General features: G+C 37.9%; 1 protein-coding gene across 3 annotated transcripts in view; it reads right to left on the bottom strand.

The window, feature by feature from the left end:
• Positions 1-16985, bottom strand: part of LOC139140272 (short transient receptor potential channel 4-like) — a 35501-nt gene extending 18516 nt beyond the window's left edge. The window contains exons 1-6 of one of the 3 annotated variants that reach the window (XM_070709413.1): positions 16897-16985; positions 9790-9985; positions 5183-5292; positions 2536-2643; positions 2100-2279; positions 1082-1312 (exon numbers count right to left, since the gene is read on the bottom strand). In XM_070709413.1, the coding sequence (XP_070565514.1) occupies positions 1082-1312; positions 2100-2279; positions 2536-2643; positions 5183-5292; positions 9790-9964 (804 nt within the window). In that variant the 5' untranslated portion in view covers positions 9965-9985; positions 16897-16985. Of the gene's footprint in view, positions 1-1081; positions 1313-2099; positions 2280-2535; positions 2644-5182; positions 5293-9789; positions 9986-10639; positions 11150-11453; positions 12151-16896 lie in introns of those variants that run through there. The other 2 variants (XM_070709412.1, XM_070709414.1) reach the window with 2 other exon arrangements.
• Positions 16986-17040: the final 55 nt, after the last annotated feature.

Genomic DNA, 17040 nt, shown 5'->3' with positions numbered 1-17040 from the left:
CAATATTTCAAACATGGACCCCAATTCACTGATGTACTCATATGGAATGGATCGATATTCTGCAGAATGCTATTGCTCTCCTGTGCTCACTATGCAATTTTGTTCTTCGTCTTTGTGGAAATAAAACTTAGCATCATCCTTCCCTTTATGTAGGTCAATAGGTACCGAGCACAATAAATAGCATGGGTAGAAGAGAAAATGGGAACAGACACGAAAAAAAGGTATTCTTGAAAATTCCAGAGTGCTATAAGAGTTACCTCCATGATTTCACTTACAGCAAATTATACCAAGTCTGATTGAATGGCGCACAAGAATTTTCATAAACCAGAGTTCAGAGATTATCCAATGAAACAGTGGTGTTTCAACGACAGTCGATCAGAATCAATTTATGCTTGTGAACACCGTAATGCTGACAGTCAAAGTGCGGGCATGAGAAATTACAGCAACGTTGACCAACATAGGGTACCAAAACGCAGACGTTTGGCTGGGAAAAAGACATTCACGCAAATTAATCAATGGAACCGCCCCTGTCAGACGTAGTTGGTTTTGTATTGAATTTTTTTTCATAGTTTGCCCTAAGACTCCAATGTTAAGCATATTTTAGTATAATTTGCTCTACACCTAAGCACTTTTAATGACCATGTTCTTTTCTATTAAATGCTCATCAATTTTTAAGGATACACAAATGAAGAAACATAGCTAGCTCTTTTTATAGGAAATAAATGATCATGGTTTGCCCCCATAGACTACCATATATGGTAAAATGACACTTACTTTGGAGGAAGGTAGCGCATTTTTGGACGACATTATTGTTAAGCGCCATCATGCGAAATACACCAGCCTTCTTATTGTAAAGTTACGTCCAGCCTCCCCCTGTTAATTTACGTCCAATCTCTCAGGTGGAAAGATGTGTGCGCACTTGCTTTTGCTATCAAATGAGCACCTGCGGCAGAAATAGGCCTATGTCTTGTTTGGAGTACCGCAACTGCTGGCTTGGTGACTGTTCATGTATTTCGGTGAAGGTAATGGACAAATTTACACAAGTACACTCAAACAGATCCTTTGATAAGGCTCGTCTTACCTTCTTATGCTGTCTTTGTACGGCATACAAGACTTTCATCGGGCGACTTTCCTTACCAACATCTCTTTTACTCATCTGAGAGTCGTGACTGAGTACAGTTTTCAGCTCGGTGGAATCCCGTGTCTGGCCGAGCAAATCAGCAGAGAACTGCTCACATTTTGCAGCAAGCTCTAGGTACTCTTCACGAAATTCATACTCTTTGGAACTCTCTCTGCGCAATTCTTGACACAACTGTGAAAACACGAAGTCATGTTTGCGGGTTCTCTCATGCATGTGTAAGAACATATAAGCACATTGGATTTTACGTTATTCGGTGTCCCGAAAAGTGTGAGTACGGTCGGTATATTTTTTTTTCGAATTATATTTACCATTTAAAGGCATAGAAATATCACATATGAAGGGAGAACAAATTAATATCGGAAATATTTGAAAAAAGACAAATATATTACCAATCTAGAGACTTTCCCTATATTCACCCATAAGGTAGTGAAACACTATCAAACGGAATGGCATAAAAACAAATTTGCTTTCCATGGACATAATAAGGAAAAGAAACATACAAAACCAAACATTCAACGGTTATTTTAGGCCTCACTAATCGGCAAGTGCTTTTGCAGAATGTTCTTGACCAATTCTTCTAATAGTTGAGGTGTGCATTCTTAGTGAGGCTTTTCAAAGTGAACATATACCACATGGATTATGTCAACTTGTCAAAGATGGCGTAAACTCGCCATTATTCATTTTTGCCGACCGGAGCTTTCCTGCAAGATGAATGATTGCCAACTATTGAACCTTTTGAACCACTGGTGTTTCTATATGTTTTCAAATGCGTTGCCTGTTGGTAAATAGGGATGAAGCATTGGAAGACTTTTGCCCCAGTAAAGAGTAGTTATCTGTGTACAGGGTAGACTTAATATTTCTAATTTCTTGACATGACGTAAAGAAAGATATTCTAGTCAACCGTGGCGATATGAAACGGATGCCCGATTGTATATGGCGTTCTGTAACTGTTCCCTACCTCGAAAGCTCTTTGGAAGGGGTCTGGTTTAGTCTCTGTCTCTGTTTCGATGACGCACATGTACGCTTCACTGGCCAGTGCCTTGTATACATTCAGTGTACCAATGGAACGTTGAATGGTGTGGTTCTCAGTCTGATAGCTGGATACGGCAATTGGAGTTGCTCCGTTCTCTATTAGCAACTTCAAAGAAAGCAATGTCACGTTAAAATGTCAGCATGGCATGCTTTAGCATTATCTGCCTGTAAGTCGATATTTTGTCCAGACATAGAGGTTAGTAGACGGGTTACTGTACAGAAGTGGAAGCTACGAAAGGAATGTCAGTACGCTCGTAGAGGGTGCTCGTTCAGCTGGTATTCTATTACTACCGTACCCTTTATTCGCACAAATACGCCGAGACAGTCCAAACTACCTTAAGATGTTACAAAATAGAATATACCTTGATGATATCGTGGTTATTGTGGTGTGCAGCCAATATCAGGGGAGTTGTGTCTGGGTGGAATTCTTCACTTGAACTTCCAGCGTGAATATCGATCAAATCTTGACCCTGTATGATTTTGGTAAATAGAAATATACTTTCCATTTCAACCGGGTTTCACTTCACAAAAGCACATTATGCATGATTATCTAAACGCGTAAACACAATGGCGTAATCATTCTATGCATATTAATATAATCACAGTAAGACTTCAGTTGACACCGTGTTCCAAAAGGAATGCATTAAAAGCCGATTTCGTTGCGAGACTAAAACACATTACGAGCTTTCATTGCGAGACTAAATCTAAATTTGACCAATATGCCTTTTAAATCCGATCAAATGCAGTGTATTCAGCTGTTGACATATGGCCTTATTACAAAAAATGCAGTTAAATATGCAAATGAGAAAATTGTGATATGTAATACCTAAGGGTATTATGCAAAATATTCATCCAGAACTTATGATAAATAATGGTCATGAATTAAACGATTTTATTATACAGGCTTTCCCTGACTTCTAGCGTTACTCATAACCTCATGCCATAGACTGGTAGAACCACGCTTTCGTTGTCCTCTGTTTTAAGGCCACTGAATCCTAGAAATAACTAATCAGTGTTCTTCTTTACTCCAGATTAATTATTGTGCTTTGTTTGAAAATTTCTATCACCTAACCCTAAGAAAATGCATTTGTCTACATGAAACCCTGAGGGTTTCCTTTCCGTAGTTTCCTTATAATCGGCAAACGATTTGTTGAGTCAGGGAGATAATTTCCCCTGAATTGGAGATAGGTAGAACAAATAACTGAAGGGTATTAGGGAGAGTAATTAACAGATGTGGACTGTTTTCCTATAAAATTCTATAGAGAGATATCAAAGGCAAAGTAATAGGCGAATACATAACACAAGTAAGGCTTGTATTATAAAAATTTGACACATGACATTTCTTTATCACAACTACTACACGAATGCCCTATTGTCACACTCATCAAACTTCCATCCCGTCGAAATGCAAGTGTAACCAATGTACCTTTAAGAAGTTTAATTAAATAAATCGAGTTGATTCAGTTTTGATATACAGCCATACGACAGATTGCCATCAAATATGAAATTGAGATAATAATGAGCATATCATAATTTCCACACTTTCTGCATTAACTGAATATATTTAAGTTTGACCAGTGCAAGTTAAAATTCGGTATATTTAATTGTGCTATATGACCGAATTACAGGCAATGCACATGAGCCAATTATTATAAGGCTGTACTCACCAAACTCTGCGCAAATTCTAAACCAATACGTAACGATAGCTTGCTAATTATAGTAAATATCTTCACGTGACGAATATTTTACCAGATAGACTTTTTCTAAAGCAAGGCTAAATATCGTACGCTTATCTATGCTCATTTGGGTGGCAACATACGTTAAAAAATACTAACTATATAAAAAAATTATAAAACATCAACTTCCGTGAAGTTCCGATCACAAATAATCCGAGCTGTATGTATGTTGACGCGATTGGGATAGAAATTAAAAGAAAGGGGATTGTCTCACACTGGCTGTCATATTTGTTAGTGCTTGTCGCCTAGCAACAGCTTAGGTTGACGTCATCGCAGAGGTCATAGCCTCAATGGGATGAAAAATTTAAAATCTATATTTAAATTATAATTAGTGTATTTGGTAAGTTCCCGAACTGTTAACCAAAGCTAAGTACGATAATGAATATCAGAGGCCCACTTTATGTCCATTCTTTCAGTGTGGAGATCTTGCCTGATTATGGCAGTTCATCGAAATATGCAAATGAGCAAATAATTAGTATGTCATGCTCGCCAAACTTGTAGCAGTACTTGGCTTAAGTATGACAAATATGTCCCAGAGGTCTGGTCAAGATCAGTGCATTAAGTATTGACATATAGCCTAACTACAGCAATTCATTAAATATGTTAACAATCAGTGTATAATGCTTTCAGACTTTCAGCACAACAAACTCAAAGTATATTAAATGACGCTTAGCGTCGAAATAGGTGCATTCAGGATTCATATATAGTCTTTTTACAGACAGACATTAAATATGCACTGCAAGTAATTGGTATGCCATGCTCTCCAGATAGGCCATTTGCCTCCTTACGTCAGGCAAATGGTCACCTACCCTAGGGCACATAGTTCCTTGTTTAGGCTATGATATATGTAAATATTCTTTTGAAATATTGAACCGGAGGTAAAAGAAGCAAGGAAAGTTGCATACATTTGCACAAATTCGTTCTTCTTTCTCACCGAACGTACGACTGCTGGTCATACCCAAAGTAAATCCTACCGATATTCAATCTCAGGTAAACAAATTAATAAAAATTGAACGAATTGTTTTCTAAAGAAAAAGATACATTTGGCAAGGCAAAGGCCATGTAACGTCCAGCACCCGCATAATTCTCGCCGTCAACAGCCCCAGCCCCAGCCCGATCATCTACAAAATTTCACCAAAACATGATAAGTCCATTTTTAAATATCGTGCCAACAGACAGACAGACACAAATGCACAGACAATGGTTCAACACTTGCTCTCATTTGCGGACACTAGAGCTACAAACAGCATGGCTGCAATAGCAGAGGACTTACCTGTGGATGATTAAGTATCAGTTGTATGGCTTTGATGAACTTTTCATCGATTGCGTGAAATAAGGCGTCTCCAATATTGACGTTGTGGTGAAGTAATATTCTTATGACGTCTGTCGAGGCAAAACAGTATTTTAAACTCAAAAATAGGAACTTTTCTTAATGCAAGTTTTTCTATAGTTGTTGTTAAAATGCAATCTCTCGATCTGCTTTAAAGATGACTAAGTAGAACTACAAGGTGTTCAACTTTTTAACAAAACTTGTATGCATTTGCGTGTAAAAGTCTAATTTTATTGTTGACTTCCAAGTTGACTTCTGTCAGCCAGAAAAGTTATTAGTATACTTTATCCTCAATAACATGACGCGTTTTACAAAATATGCTATGTTTTTCCAGCGTAAGAAGCAATTCCAAATTTCCAAAACAAAAATACGATTAAAATAGACATGTGATTCAGGCCAACACTTAAATATCGTGTTCTTTGAGATGTTTAAACAATAAACTTCCTCTATCTTTCGTAAGGCCTGTCCGCTGAAAACTTATAGTAAAAAGACATCACGAGCGTGAAAATTGATCCCCAGCCCGAGTCACATGGTTTACTTCTTCCACATGGTAAAAACAGGCCGTGAGTCGAAATACTTGTACCGAGTTTGTCGATGTTTGAATTTTCCTAATACGTTGAAATTATTTTGTTCTCTTTCTGCTTTCTGTTCTCTTTCTTTTTTTTTCAAAATAGTTGCCGAAATTTAACAATCATACTTAAATTGGAATTGAAAGTGTTTGGCCTTTGTCCGAACGCACCTCTACTTAGGGACTGGACATAAATTACAGGGGGGGTGGGCCGGTGTTTTTCGAAAAACCGCTGCGTAAAAAATAGTGACCCTTCAAAAGTTCATGCACAAAAATTAGTGACCCTCCCCCTTATCCGTGCATGAAAATAAGTGACCCTCCCCTGTTACTCAATACCCCCAAAAAACCCGCAATGTGTTAAAGACCCCCTTCTGACTTGCTATACTTTTTAGTCGCCCTCCCGAAAGGAAGGCAAAATGTGGCCGATATAACGCGTTGTCCAAGAAATATCAAATCATATGTGTGTGATAATTCATGTAAATGTACTTTGCTTGAAGTGGCAGGTAAAAAGTGCATGCCTGTACAAAAAATGTAATTTTTAGATTTATCGATAATGTTGATTCACTATACTGTAGTCGACTATAAGAAAACTACGAACGTGTATTTTCCAGTATAAAACTAGCTATATCTGTTCATATACATATGTTTAATAACTGATATAGATATACTTGATTAGCATGGGTTGTTTACAAGTGCACATGTGAACAAGATATTTGATTTTGGAATTTCTGTCAAAATGTTGATCCACTATACATGGGAGTCTATGACAAAACTATACATGGGAGTCTATGACAACACTGTCAAAAAATTTTCAGAATTAAAAATTTGCACTATTTATGCATATATGGACCCTCAATAATTGACATAATTGTGCTTGATTAGAAGAGGGTGGTAAAATGTGCATCTGTGTACAATAACTTTGTTTTTGGAATTTCGCATAAAATGTTGATCCACTATACATGGGAGTTATGACAAAACTGTAAAAAAAAATTTTCAGAATTAAAAATATGCACTATTTGTGTATATATGACCCTGAATAATTGACATAATTGTGCTTGATTAGAAGAGGGTGGTAACACGTGCATCTGTGTACAATAACTTTGTTTTTGGATTTCGCATGAAATGTGGATCCATTATACATTGTAGTCTATGAAGAAACTATGAATAATTTTTTTTAAATACAAAACTTGGCAAATCTGTGTATTTATGTATGCTTGATTATTGATATTTATGTTCTTGATTAGACTAGAGTGGTTACAAGTCCATGTGTGTGTAAGAAATTTGATTTTGGAATTTCACCGAAATGTTGATTCACTATACATGGCAGTCTATGGTGAAACCCTATGAATAATTTTTTTCCAATACAAAAATAGGTAAATCTGTGCATTTATGTACACTGAATTATTGGTACTAATGTTCATGATAGACTAGAGTGGTTTCAAGTCAATGGTTGTGCAAGAAATTGATTTTGGCATATCACTTAAATGTCGATTCACTATACATGGCAGTCTATGATGAAACTATGAATAATTTTTTTCCAATAAAAAATAGGAAAATCTGTGCATTTATGTACACTTGATTATTGGTATTAATGTTCATGATTAGACTAGAGTAGTTTCAAGTCAATGGGTGTGCAAGAAATTTGATTTTGGAATTTCACTGAAATGTCCATTCACTATACATGACAGGCAGTCTATGATGAAACTATGAATAATTTTTTTCCAATACAAAACTTGGTAAATCTGTGCATTTATGTACACCTAATTATTAGTATTAATATTCATGATTAGACTAGAGTGGTTTCAAGTCAATGGTTGTGCAAGAAATTTGATTTTGGAATTTCACCAAAATGTTGATTCACTATACATTGTAGGCTATGAGGAAACTACAAATAACTCATAGGTTATCTGATCCTAAATTGTTATTCAAAAGTTGTTCGACCTGAAGCTTCCAGTTGTTATTGATGACACTATGCACTATTCTGAACAGTTTGTATTCTGTCAATGTCCTCAAAAAATTAAAAAATGTACATACAGCGACATGAACGTTTGACACCGACCTATACCCAATGTATTGTCAATGGGAGAATGATGTCAAATAAGTAATCTCCCAAGTTGTTATTGAAAGAGTTATTATAGGGGACAGTTATGCACAAGTGTTGAATAAGTAGAAATCATGACAACTTAAATAAATGTGGCTGCATGGATCATCAATACATTGTTTATTATACCTGAAATTTGCGCCCGAAGGGCGCGCCGAAAATGGTAATGGCAGAAAATGAAAGTGCCAGGAGGTATTTTTTCTTTTTTCAGTATTCCATAACGTGCACATGCAATTTCAGCTTTGATGCATGAAAAAAGGTGACCCTCCCCATAGGCTTGCACAAAATTTTATGACCCTTCAAAAATGCTTGCGCGAACAATGGCGGCCCACCCCCCCCCTGTAATTTGTGTCCAGTCCCTTACATGTACCCGGCTACCTCACTCCGTCATTTACATGCATAGCATTCGCGTTTGTAATAGAAATATGTCAAGTTTATACACAGGGGAAAGAAATAAGTCCCCTGGGGTTGGGGAGGGAGGGTTTTTTGTGCAACAGTTTACCTTATTTGATTTATTAATTTTGACTGTGATATTTCAAATAAAGAGGTTAACTCAAAACCGTCTGACTGCTTTTATACCACAAGTAATTTTATTAATTTTGACTGAGGTATTTAAAATAAAGATTTCGACTCCACACCGTCTTGATTAAGTCAACACCATAGGTCACACACGTAGTAAAATAAGGACTTATTTTACTACGTGTGTGACGGCTGTGATGTTGACTTAATCAATTAATCCGCTGATACGGACAGTGGATTAGCAAGTTGCCAATGTTTTCGATGCAATTATAGTGGTGTATACACAAGTTGGAGAGGGATAAGAACTTGTCGGTAATATATAAAGCAGTCAGACGGTGTGGAGTCGAAATCTTTACTTGAAATACCACAGTCAAAATTAATAAAATTACTTGTAGTTATAAAGAAAGCAGTCAGATGGTTTGGAATTGACCTCTCTATTTGAAATGTCACAGTCAAAATCAATAAAATCAAATAAGGTAAACCGTTGCACAAAAAAAACTCCCTCCCCACCCCAGGGGACTGATTTCTTTCCCCCATGGTTTATACAGATTGTTTATTTTGGTGACTTTATTTTCCATATTTTAACATACGGCAAGAAATATAGAGGAAAGAAACTTGCGAAACGAAACTTCGAAGCGAGTGCGTATCGTGTCGCAGTCAGGGTTAAACACCCTCACCAATTCACAATAGGTCCAATTGCTGCGACCCTGGGCGCTTACGCGAAAAAATACAACATTATCAAAAACAGTAACTGTCCCGTTCAGAATGTAAAACAACAAATGATGCTTTTCGAAAAAAGAATGCTCTCGTTTGTTGTAACTACCGATATGGTGTATGTACGATTCTAAGGAAATATGTTCAGGCAACACATATATATGTGCTTCGGAGTATCAGGAAGCAAATAATGCAAAAGCCTTGAAAATTTCTCCACAAGGTCTCTGGCAGTAATTTTTCTTATTCAGATTTCATTTTGCCCGAGAAAAATGTATACCTGCGATTGTTTATGCATGTCTTCAAACATTTGAGGACGCACTGTCCTGTTCAATGAAAGTAAGCATTCTAACGTCATATAAGTAAATACGAGAACTGGTCGGAAAAATCTCTTTCGTACTAATCGTGGAGTTGAAACAAAGAGAATTACTCCCAATTTTGGCGAGCGGTGCAAATTTTGTGTCACTTGATTCAAGTACAAATGACGACAATAACATGTTTCCAAATATTTCTACTTTCAAATCCATCATACACACAGACAAAGATAGACAGACGCACAGGCAGACAGACGAACAGGCAGGTAGACTAGACAGACAGAAACAGACAGACGACATACAGACAGACTGACAAACAAAGCATAAGCAAACTCACCAGTGCTGTTACGCCTTACTGCCAATTGAAAGGCAGTTTTGCCGTCGGTATTTACAGCATTGACATCGAAGCGGGACTTGTGTTTCAAAACATCCTGCAATGTGCGGATGTCTGCTCTTTCCACTGCTGCGAAATATCGCAGTTGTAAACTTTTCGCAGAATTCTGGCCATCCATCTCTTTTTCAAGAGAAAGAACCTTTAAAAAAGAAGGGTGTAAACATAACTGTGTTTCTATAGGCTATCGCCAGACGGATCTGTGACTCGGGGTCATTTACGTTGGCTGTGCATCAAACAGCACGTATAAAGTAGAGCACAGTTATGTAATCGGATCCTATTAAACTCACTTATGATGCAACGCAATCCGCAAGGACTAAATATAGAAAATATACGTGATTTATTATAATTTCCTTCGGGCAGTTTTCACTTGATAACTATCCGTATGTCGGCTACTTCTGTCTCCTAAAAGCCGATAGTGGGGGTAAAAAATAGAAATTAACATGTCATTGTATCTGAATTCTAATCTCAGGAACGAAGAGCCTATAGGTTTTCAAAAGCCAAAATGGTTTATTTCTGAGACAGCATAGCCTGTCAGAGGCTTGATCTCATCGAGATTTCGTCATCAGATTTCAAAGACTGCTGACAGAAATATGTTTTGCCCACTGATTTAAAATAATAAAAAAGCTGCTTTTCAAGAACAACGTACACAATGTGATCCCTTAACAACAGCTAAACAATGCCTTTCCACGCGTTTGTAAAATTCTTTCCATTCTTGCCCGAAGAAGAGTTGATTTCGAAGAATTGAAGCAGTATGCATTACATACAGGATTGATGATAGCGCTGTAGCACATACCTATTAAGCATTGGAGTTTGTCAGGAAAAAAAACTTGCTGCGGTTCCGTAGCCCTACCACTCCCTGGCTGGTTGTTGTGAGGAGTGGGACTACGGTTAAAAAGTGCACAGTCGTTCGCGATGAAAATTTTGCACGGGGGAAGTGAGCGTTTTACTTGCAATTCTCCAGAAAAACAACAAAAAACATCATAATCCGGGGTCGGCGTGCATCGATCGCCTATCTATATAAGGATGACTATGTAGATGTCCATTTTCCTCTCCGTTCAGTCGCTTTTTTGAGTTTATCGAGCGGCTGCCGTGGAAAAATCCGCCATCATGGATATCAGAACGTTGACCTATGACGTCACATTCTGACATTGGGATCTCAACAAACACACGTGTTCTCGGTCGATACTTTGTTTATTCTGCAAACTTCAGCTCGGTAATCAAATCTACTCTCCAATAATATTTTTGTCAACACTTAAATGGCTGTAAACGTGGTTTTGTTGAGATCCCGATGTTAGAATGTAACGTCACAGGTCAACGGTTTAATATCCACGCCAGCCGCTCGATAAACTCAAAAAAGCGACATCTACGTAGCCATCCTTCTATAGGTAGGCGATCGATGCACCCCGACTCCGAATTATGATGTTTTTCTTGTTTGTTTGTTTTTTCTGGAGAACTGTTAGAAAAACGCTCACTTTTCCCCGCGAAATTTTCATCGCGCACGACTGTGCACTCTTTCAAAAGACTAAACCGTAGCCCCCACTCCCCCACAACAACCAGCCAGGGAGTGGTGGGGCTACTGATACGCTGCAAGAAAAAAAGGTACTGACCAGCCTGCCTCACATTAGAAGAGTTTTGGCTATCAGTCTTCAAAGTTTACACCAGTTCATAGGTTACACGCTGACAACGCTTTACAAGGAAGTGCCTGCTAAGGGGTTACGTTGCTCTACCAACATTACAACTGCATGCTATCTGAGCCTAATTGTAATTATACATTCAAATCACGCTATAATAAAAGGTAAAGGCGGTAATGTGGTTATAGACTTTTAAATAGTTCAGAATGTAATTGTGCTGGTTATAGTGTACATATCACAATCAATGATGCTATAGTATTCAGTGAGTTACATGTCAGAGCACGCTCGGAAAATAATGAGCCGCTTTCGGAGATAAGTGTTACAGACATTATTAGAATTCCATTGCCTGAAACTTTGTGTGTGCTTTTGAAAGTGTACAGTTGGGTGTCTTTGTGGATGCTCCGACAATTACATATGTGTACGTTTGGATTATATGCAAATCAACTTGCACTCGGGATAGCTAACGGCGGCAACATGTATTGACCTTTGATTGCTTCAGCCAAAGTGACAGAGAAATGCGTTGCCACCGCAATACCCCTACCCATGTCTTCCGAGGGATTCCTCCAGCAATGTAATCCGTATACCATTGACATTTTAAAGGGCTAACAGACATTGAAATATCGGAAGCTTACAGCCACTACAAAATTTAGAAAATGCATGAAATTACATAGCACAATGAAATGCGAAGACAAGTTCATACCATCACAATTGGTTTACACTCATGTATAGAAATAGATCGTGAGTAATATGGCGCCCTTTTTTCCTAAAGCATAAATGTTAAATCCGAATACAGCTATAAACAAATTAGGCTGGCGCCCTATACTGTAAACCTTACAAAACTCTTTTGAGAAGGGTTCTATCACTTTGATATTAGAAACATCCTCTTCATTGCCAAATAAAAAAGATATCTGGATGAAATAATATATATTCTTTGATGTTTGGAACAGAGATGCAAATTGAATGTGCTGTTAAACCATCTCTCGAACTCTAGGCATTATTGTTTATTATTACCCGATTGAAAACTAGCCATTTTTTAATGAATTTTACAGCATTCATCATTAGAGCTAACATTCAAATATCGACCACTGACCATGGAGGTGAGATTCGACGAATGCAAGCAGTGCAAATTACTTGTTATAATATTATTAGTTTAATAGCAGGCTCTATGAAACCTGACTTCACTGAATGCATAATTAGAGTTACGATGGCTTATTGTCATATCCCCAGCACTTATGTTCAAAAAAATACCGTAATATTATATGTAATTTATAAAGGAAGTAATTTACCCATTACGGGCAAACAAAAAAGCCCCTATGCTCTTGGCTATACATCACAAAACAACAATGCCGCTGTAATTCGATAATTAGGTGTAATTAGATTAATACCTTTAACAGCCCAGATCACAAACAAATGTTCGAGATCTGAACTATGAACTGAGAAAGCAATCTCCGATGAAGAACTCAAAACAGCAACGAAAAACTAGTCATAAATATCCGACCAAGATGGCGCTTGTCAGGCCTCGTTTTCAAGTATCGAATTTTTTGAATTGTAAAGAACTCTCTTGGCCATCGTACCTTCCAGACTCTTACGTAAACTTCTAAAATATCGTTCTCATTTTCCAATGGATTATCTTTTTCTGACTAGGGATGATCCACTGAACAAACAACCGACGATCTTTCATCTTGTTTTCAAACACGCCATTGATGAGCTTTCGTAACATTTTGCATGTTTCGTTCGTCACTACGTCTCGTTGACATATATTGCTCCCATTGTCATATTCAGGTACAGCTTTATGCCTAGTATCGGATGACAGCTGTCGTATCTTTATCTTCCTGTCACAGGAGAGATTCCAGATGGGTATCACTTCTTTGTAAGTTGCAGGCAATATACCTTTTTCCCACAATGCATCGCCGTGGCTATATTTAACATCGTATACACACTCAAATCAACAGAAACATACTGATTTTGTGTTGTATAACGCTTTTTTATACAAGAATGACACAAATTTGCAAAGCCCAAAAATGTATCGTGTATTTTGTATCCAACGGCTATTGAAATATATGACAGGACACGGTCCTTCTGGGTGAAACCTGTCACATTGTTCTATGAGTAACATACCCTGCGTATACCCCGTGGATAAATGTTATATTGGTATTGTGCGCTAGCAGTTTGTAAACCAAAGCGGGCATTGCATCATTGAACAGGTAAAGGTACTCTAAAGACTACACGCCAGCAATATCAAAATACATTATAGGGTTTTATCACTATCACAAAACGCTTGGGTCTGCCTCGTTGTCAAACCTTTGAAATTCCTGTGAATTTTCTCAAGGAGGGTAGTACACTTGTACTCACAATTGTATTGCCCTTTCTTGCTTTTTGTATATCATGCAGACAGAAAACCCCACAGCTTTTCTAAAGTTGGTTCTAATTGGTGATTGTGTAAAAGAAAGTCATTTCACAAAGATTTTAATGTGTTGATGTTATAAGTATTTGAGATATTTTGACTGAGATCGCGCAATATGTCACTGAACGTCTTCGTCGTCCACCGTTATTCAGTTTTATTTTTGTCAGAGAAAAGAAAGCCTGGTACGATAGTTGAATCGGTGAGTCAGTTAGCATACGGGTCTTTAATTTCTTCCAATCAAAATACAATATTATTAACATCTCCCAGTAAATACAATAGATTCATTTGATTTTAAACAACTCAACAAAATCACATTAGATTTGAATGTTGAATCAAATTATGTAACTTTTATTCTACAATGCCACCTAATGTGTGGCAGTCTGATAGTTGATTTCCATGCAGACTACCCCCCCCCCCCAAAAAACAAGAAAAACAAGAAAACACCGCCCAACATCCTGTAATTTCTGTCAAATTAATTATATATAATTATATTAATGAACATAAACTGCGCGTCACACATCGTTAGAATGAATGGACGTCTATCTGGCAATGACCTAATTAGGTCGTGTTTATTTTTGGCTTACTTTTCTTCTTATAACTGTGCTTATAACTGTGCTTCTGCTTCTTTTTAAAAATATGAGTGGTCAAGCGAGCGGCTTAATTGCGCACAACTTGTGACGTAATGGTACCTCCAATTGCATGCACTGTCCAAGATCTGCTGGACATACTAGACTTTTTATAACCCATATGTTCTTGTCACTTTTACGGTCAAACGGAACCACGATACCGATACTGTAGGCGCATGTATTTAACATCACCTGTCATTGGTGTTGACAATCGCGCGTTTACTCTAATTTTGACCCAGTCTCTTAGAAAACATGTGACCTATAACCTTATCAGATTTTGACCCCCCTAGGAAGCTGGTTTTTATTCAATATGAGCGAAAAATTAACATTTATCTCCCATTTACATGGCGCATATTACCCATCACCTGGAGATATTGTAAAAAGTAGCGTGGTGACCACCCTTGTTATTAAAAGTGTAAACTCAATGGTATTATGTCAGGATTTTATCGCCAAGTTCGGTCAAAATGACACCATTCAAAGCGACAGGAAGAAAGTTCGAAAATTATGTATGATGTAATTTCGATATTGTCATTTTGTAATCTATACTTATGTTAAAATTTCTATGCAAACATCATGAAAACTATACATTCGATAGATATGGATCTTATGTCTTGGCATTTATTAAAATTAACTCATTTGCTAAGCGTTTTATAATTGCTTTCTTTAGTCTAAGTGAATTATATCATTTTTATTTATTTCTAACGACGCCATTTTAACGCCCGTTTTCCATGGAAACGAGCGTGGTGACCCCCATTTTTTATTTCATTTTTGCACTTGCACAACTTCCAAGAATATTTGTGCAAAGTTTCAGGAAAATGACACCACAACCTAATTTTGACGTAATTCGTAGTACTTCACCTTAAAACATATCTCTGGTTGGTATACATTCGAGATCGATTACGTTGGGTCACTATGTCCCCGACTATGTCGTCATCGCCTATGCGTACAGGTCAACCAAAAACGATGGCAAATAAATGGCATTTTATATCGTTGGTACTTTGGGAGTTGAAGTTAGGCGTTGAAAGAAGACAGGTTTGATACATATATTACTCGGGCCTCACTTTATGTCGATCAGATGGGTTTTTCCTAGGGATCGTGGGAGCACGGCAAAGTTGTCTATTCTGGATATCTATGAAAAAGCTCGATTGCATCTCCAGAATACATTTAAACTGAAGCATGTGGACCTCATCTGCATTAAAACATTTTCAGAAACAGTGACTGTTCTATAGTGTTTTATTTGGTTCAGTTTTGACCATCTTAACAGCCGGACGCCTTCAGCGGCCCTTTTCAGTAAAGTTTACTTCGTGCAATGGGCCATGATCGACCATCTTTTTACCAGCGGGCCGCCTTTGGTTACCCACTAGAATAAAGTTAACTTTTACGTAATGGCCCATGACCCCTTCTTAACCGGAGGGCTGCCTTTGGGAAACCACTCGAATAAAGTTTACTTTATTACAATGTCCATGGACATAAGTTTGTCTTTTGGAAATGAAGTTAAAAATTGCCTTACAGTCGTCCTAATTAACAGACGTTTGCATGGATGTGGCTGAGAAGGTTTGTGCTCTAGCATCTCTGCTACACGAATAAAGTGCGCCGCGTACCGGAAGTTCAAATCCAAACCGGAGGCTGGTAAATTTGACTAAATGGATTTTGGTTATTTTTCAGCGGGGGGGGGGGGGGGTGGTCATCAAATTTTTCGTCTGACAAAGGGGGGTCATCATTTTTTCGCAAAAAAATACAGGGGGGTCTATATTTTTTTGAACACCGGCGACAAGATTTTGCCGTCCCCCCCCCAGGCCGTAAAAACTGAACGGTCCCTAACAGTCAACACCATTCCCTGCGAGCCCGAATTCTGAGTTCCCCGTTGGTTATTTATCAAAGCAACGTGGATCAAGAGACTGGAATCAGCATAGACATAGAACAAGAACATCGGGAGACATATGCAGGTGCGCCATCAGGTGCGAAGCCCCAAATCCTGATTCCTCCAGTGGTTTGTAACACAGCAACGTTGATCGACAGCCTAGAGACGGCATAAACAGACCACAAAACATCGGAAGACATATATAAGTGCGCCATCTATCGACAGGCCAGTCTTTTACCGTAGAATAATTAAACGTCTGAGCTAGGCGAATGTATTGCGATCTACTTCATGGTGCTCCATTTTTTTACAATTGTTAGGCCAACAGAGGCATGCATGAATCGAAATTTATTACCGCTTCGACTTCCGTTTCCAATTTTTCACCATAAATAGATTTTCTGCAATATTGAACAATGATTAACCAGTATTAAAAGGAATACTTCCCAGCTTAAGCATTCGCCACAAATGGTTGGCAAATTGCTGGAGGACTGATTCATAGAAGACCGCTGCGGACTGCGAAAACTAAGTTACCTTGTTTGCCCATGCGATCAACTAACCAACAAACAAACACACAGGCAATGAGTGGGTGACGTTTACTTCTCAACCATTCAGTAGTCTCGACACCTATCGTGAGCTTCTGATAAGTCCCAGTATTATATTGTACCGGAAGGCTTC

This window comes from Ptychodera flava, chromosome 9, assembly GCF_041260155.1.
Source record: "Ptychodera flava strain L36383 chromosome 9, AS_Pfla_20210202, whole genome shotgun sequence".
Lineage (NCBI taxonomy): Eukaryota > Metazoa > Hemichordata > Enteropneusta > Ptychoderidae > Ptychodera > Ptychodera flava.
Note: the sequence above shows the minus strand (reverse complement) of the source record. Positions and strands in the feature narration are given on the sequence as shown.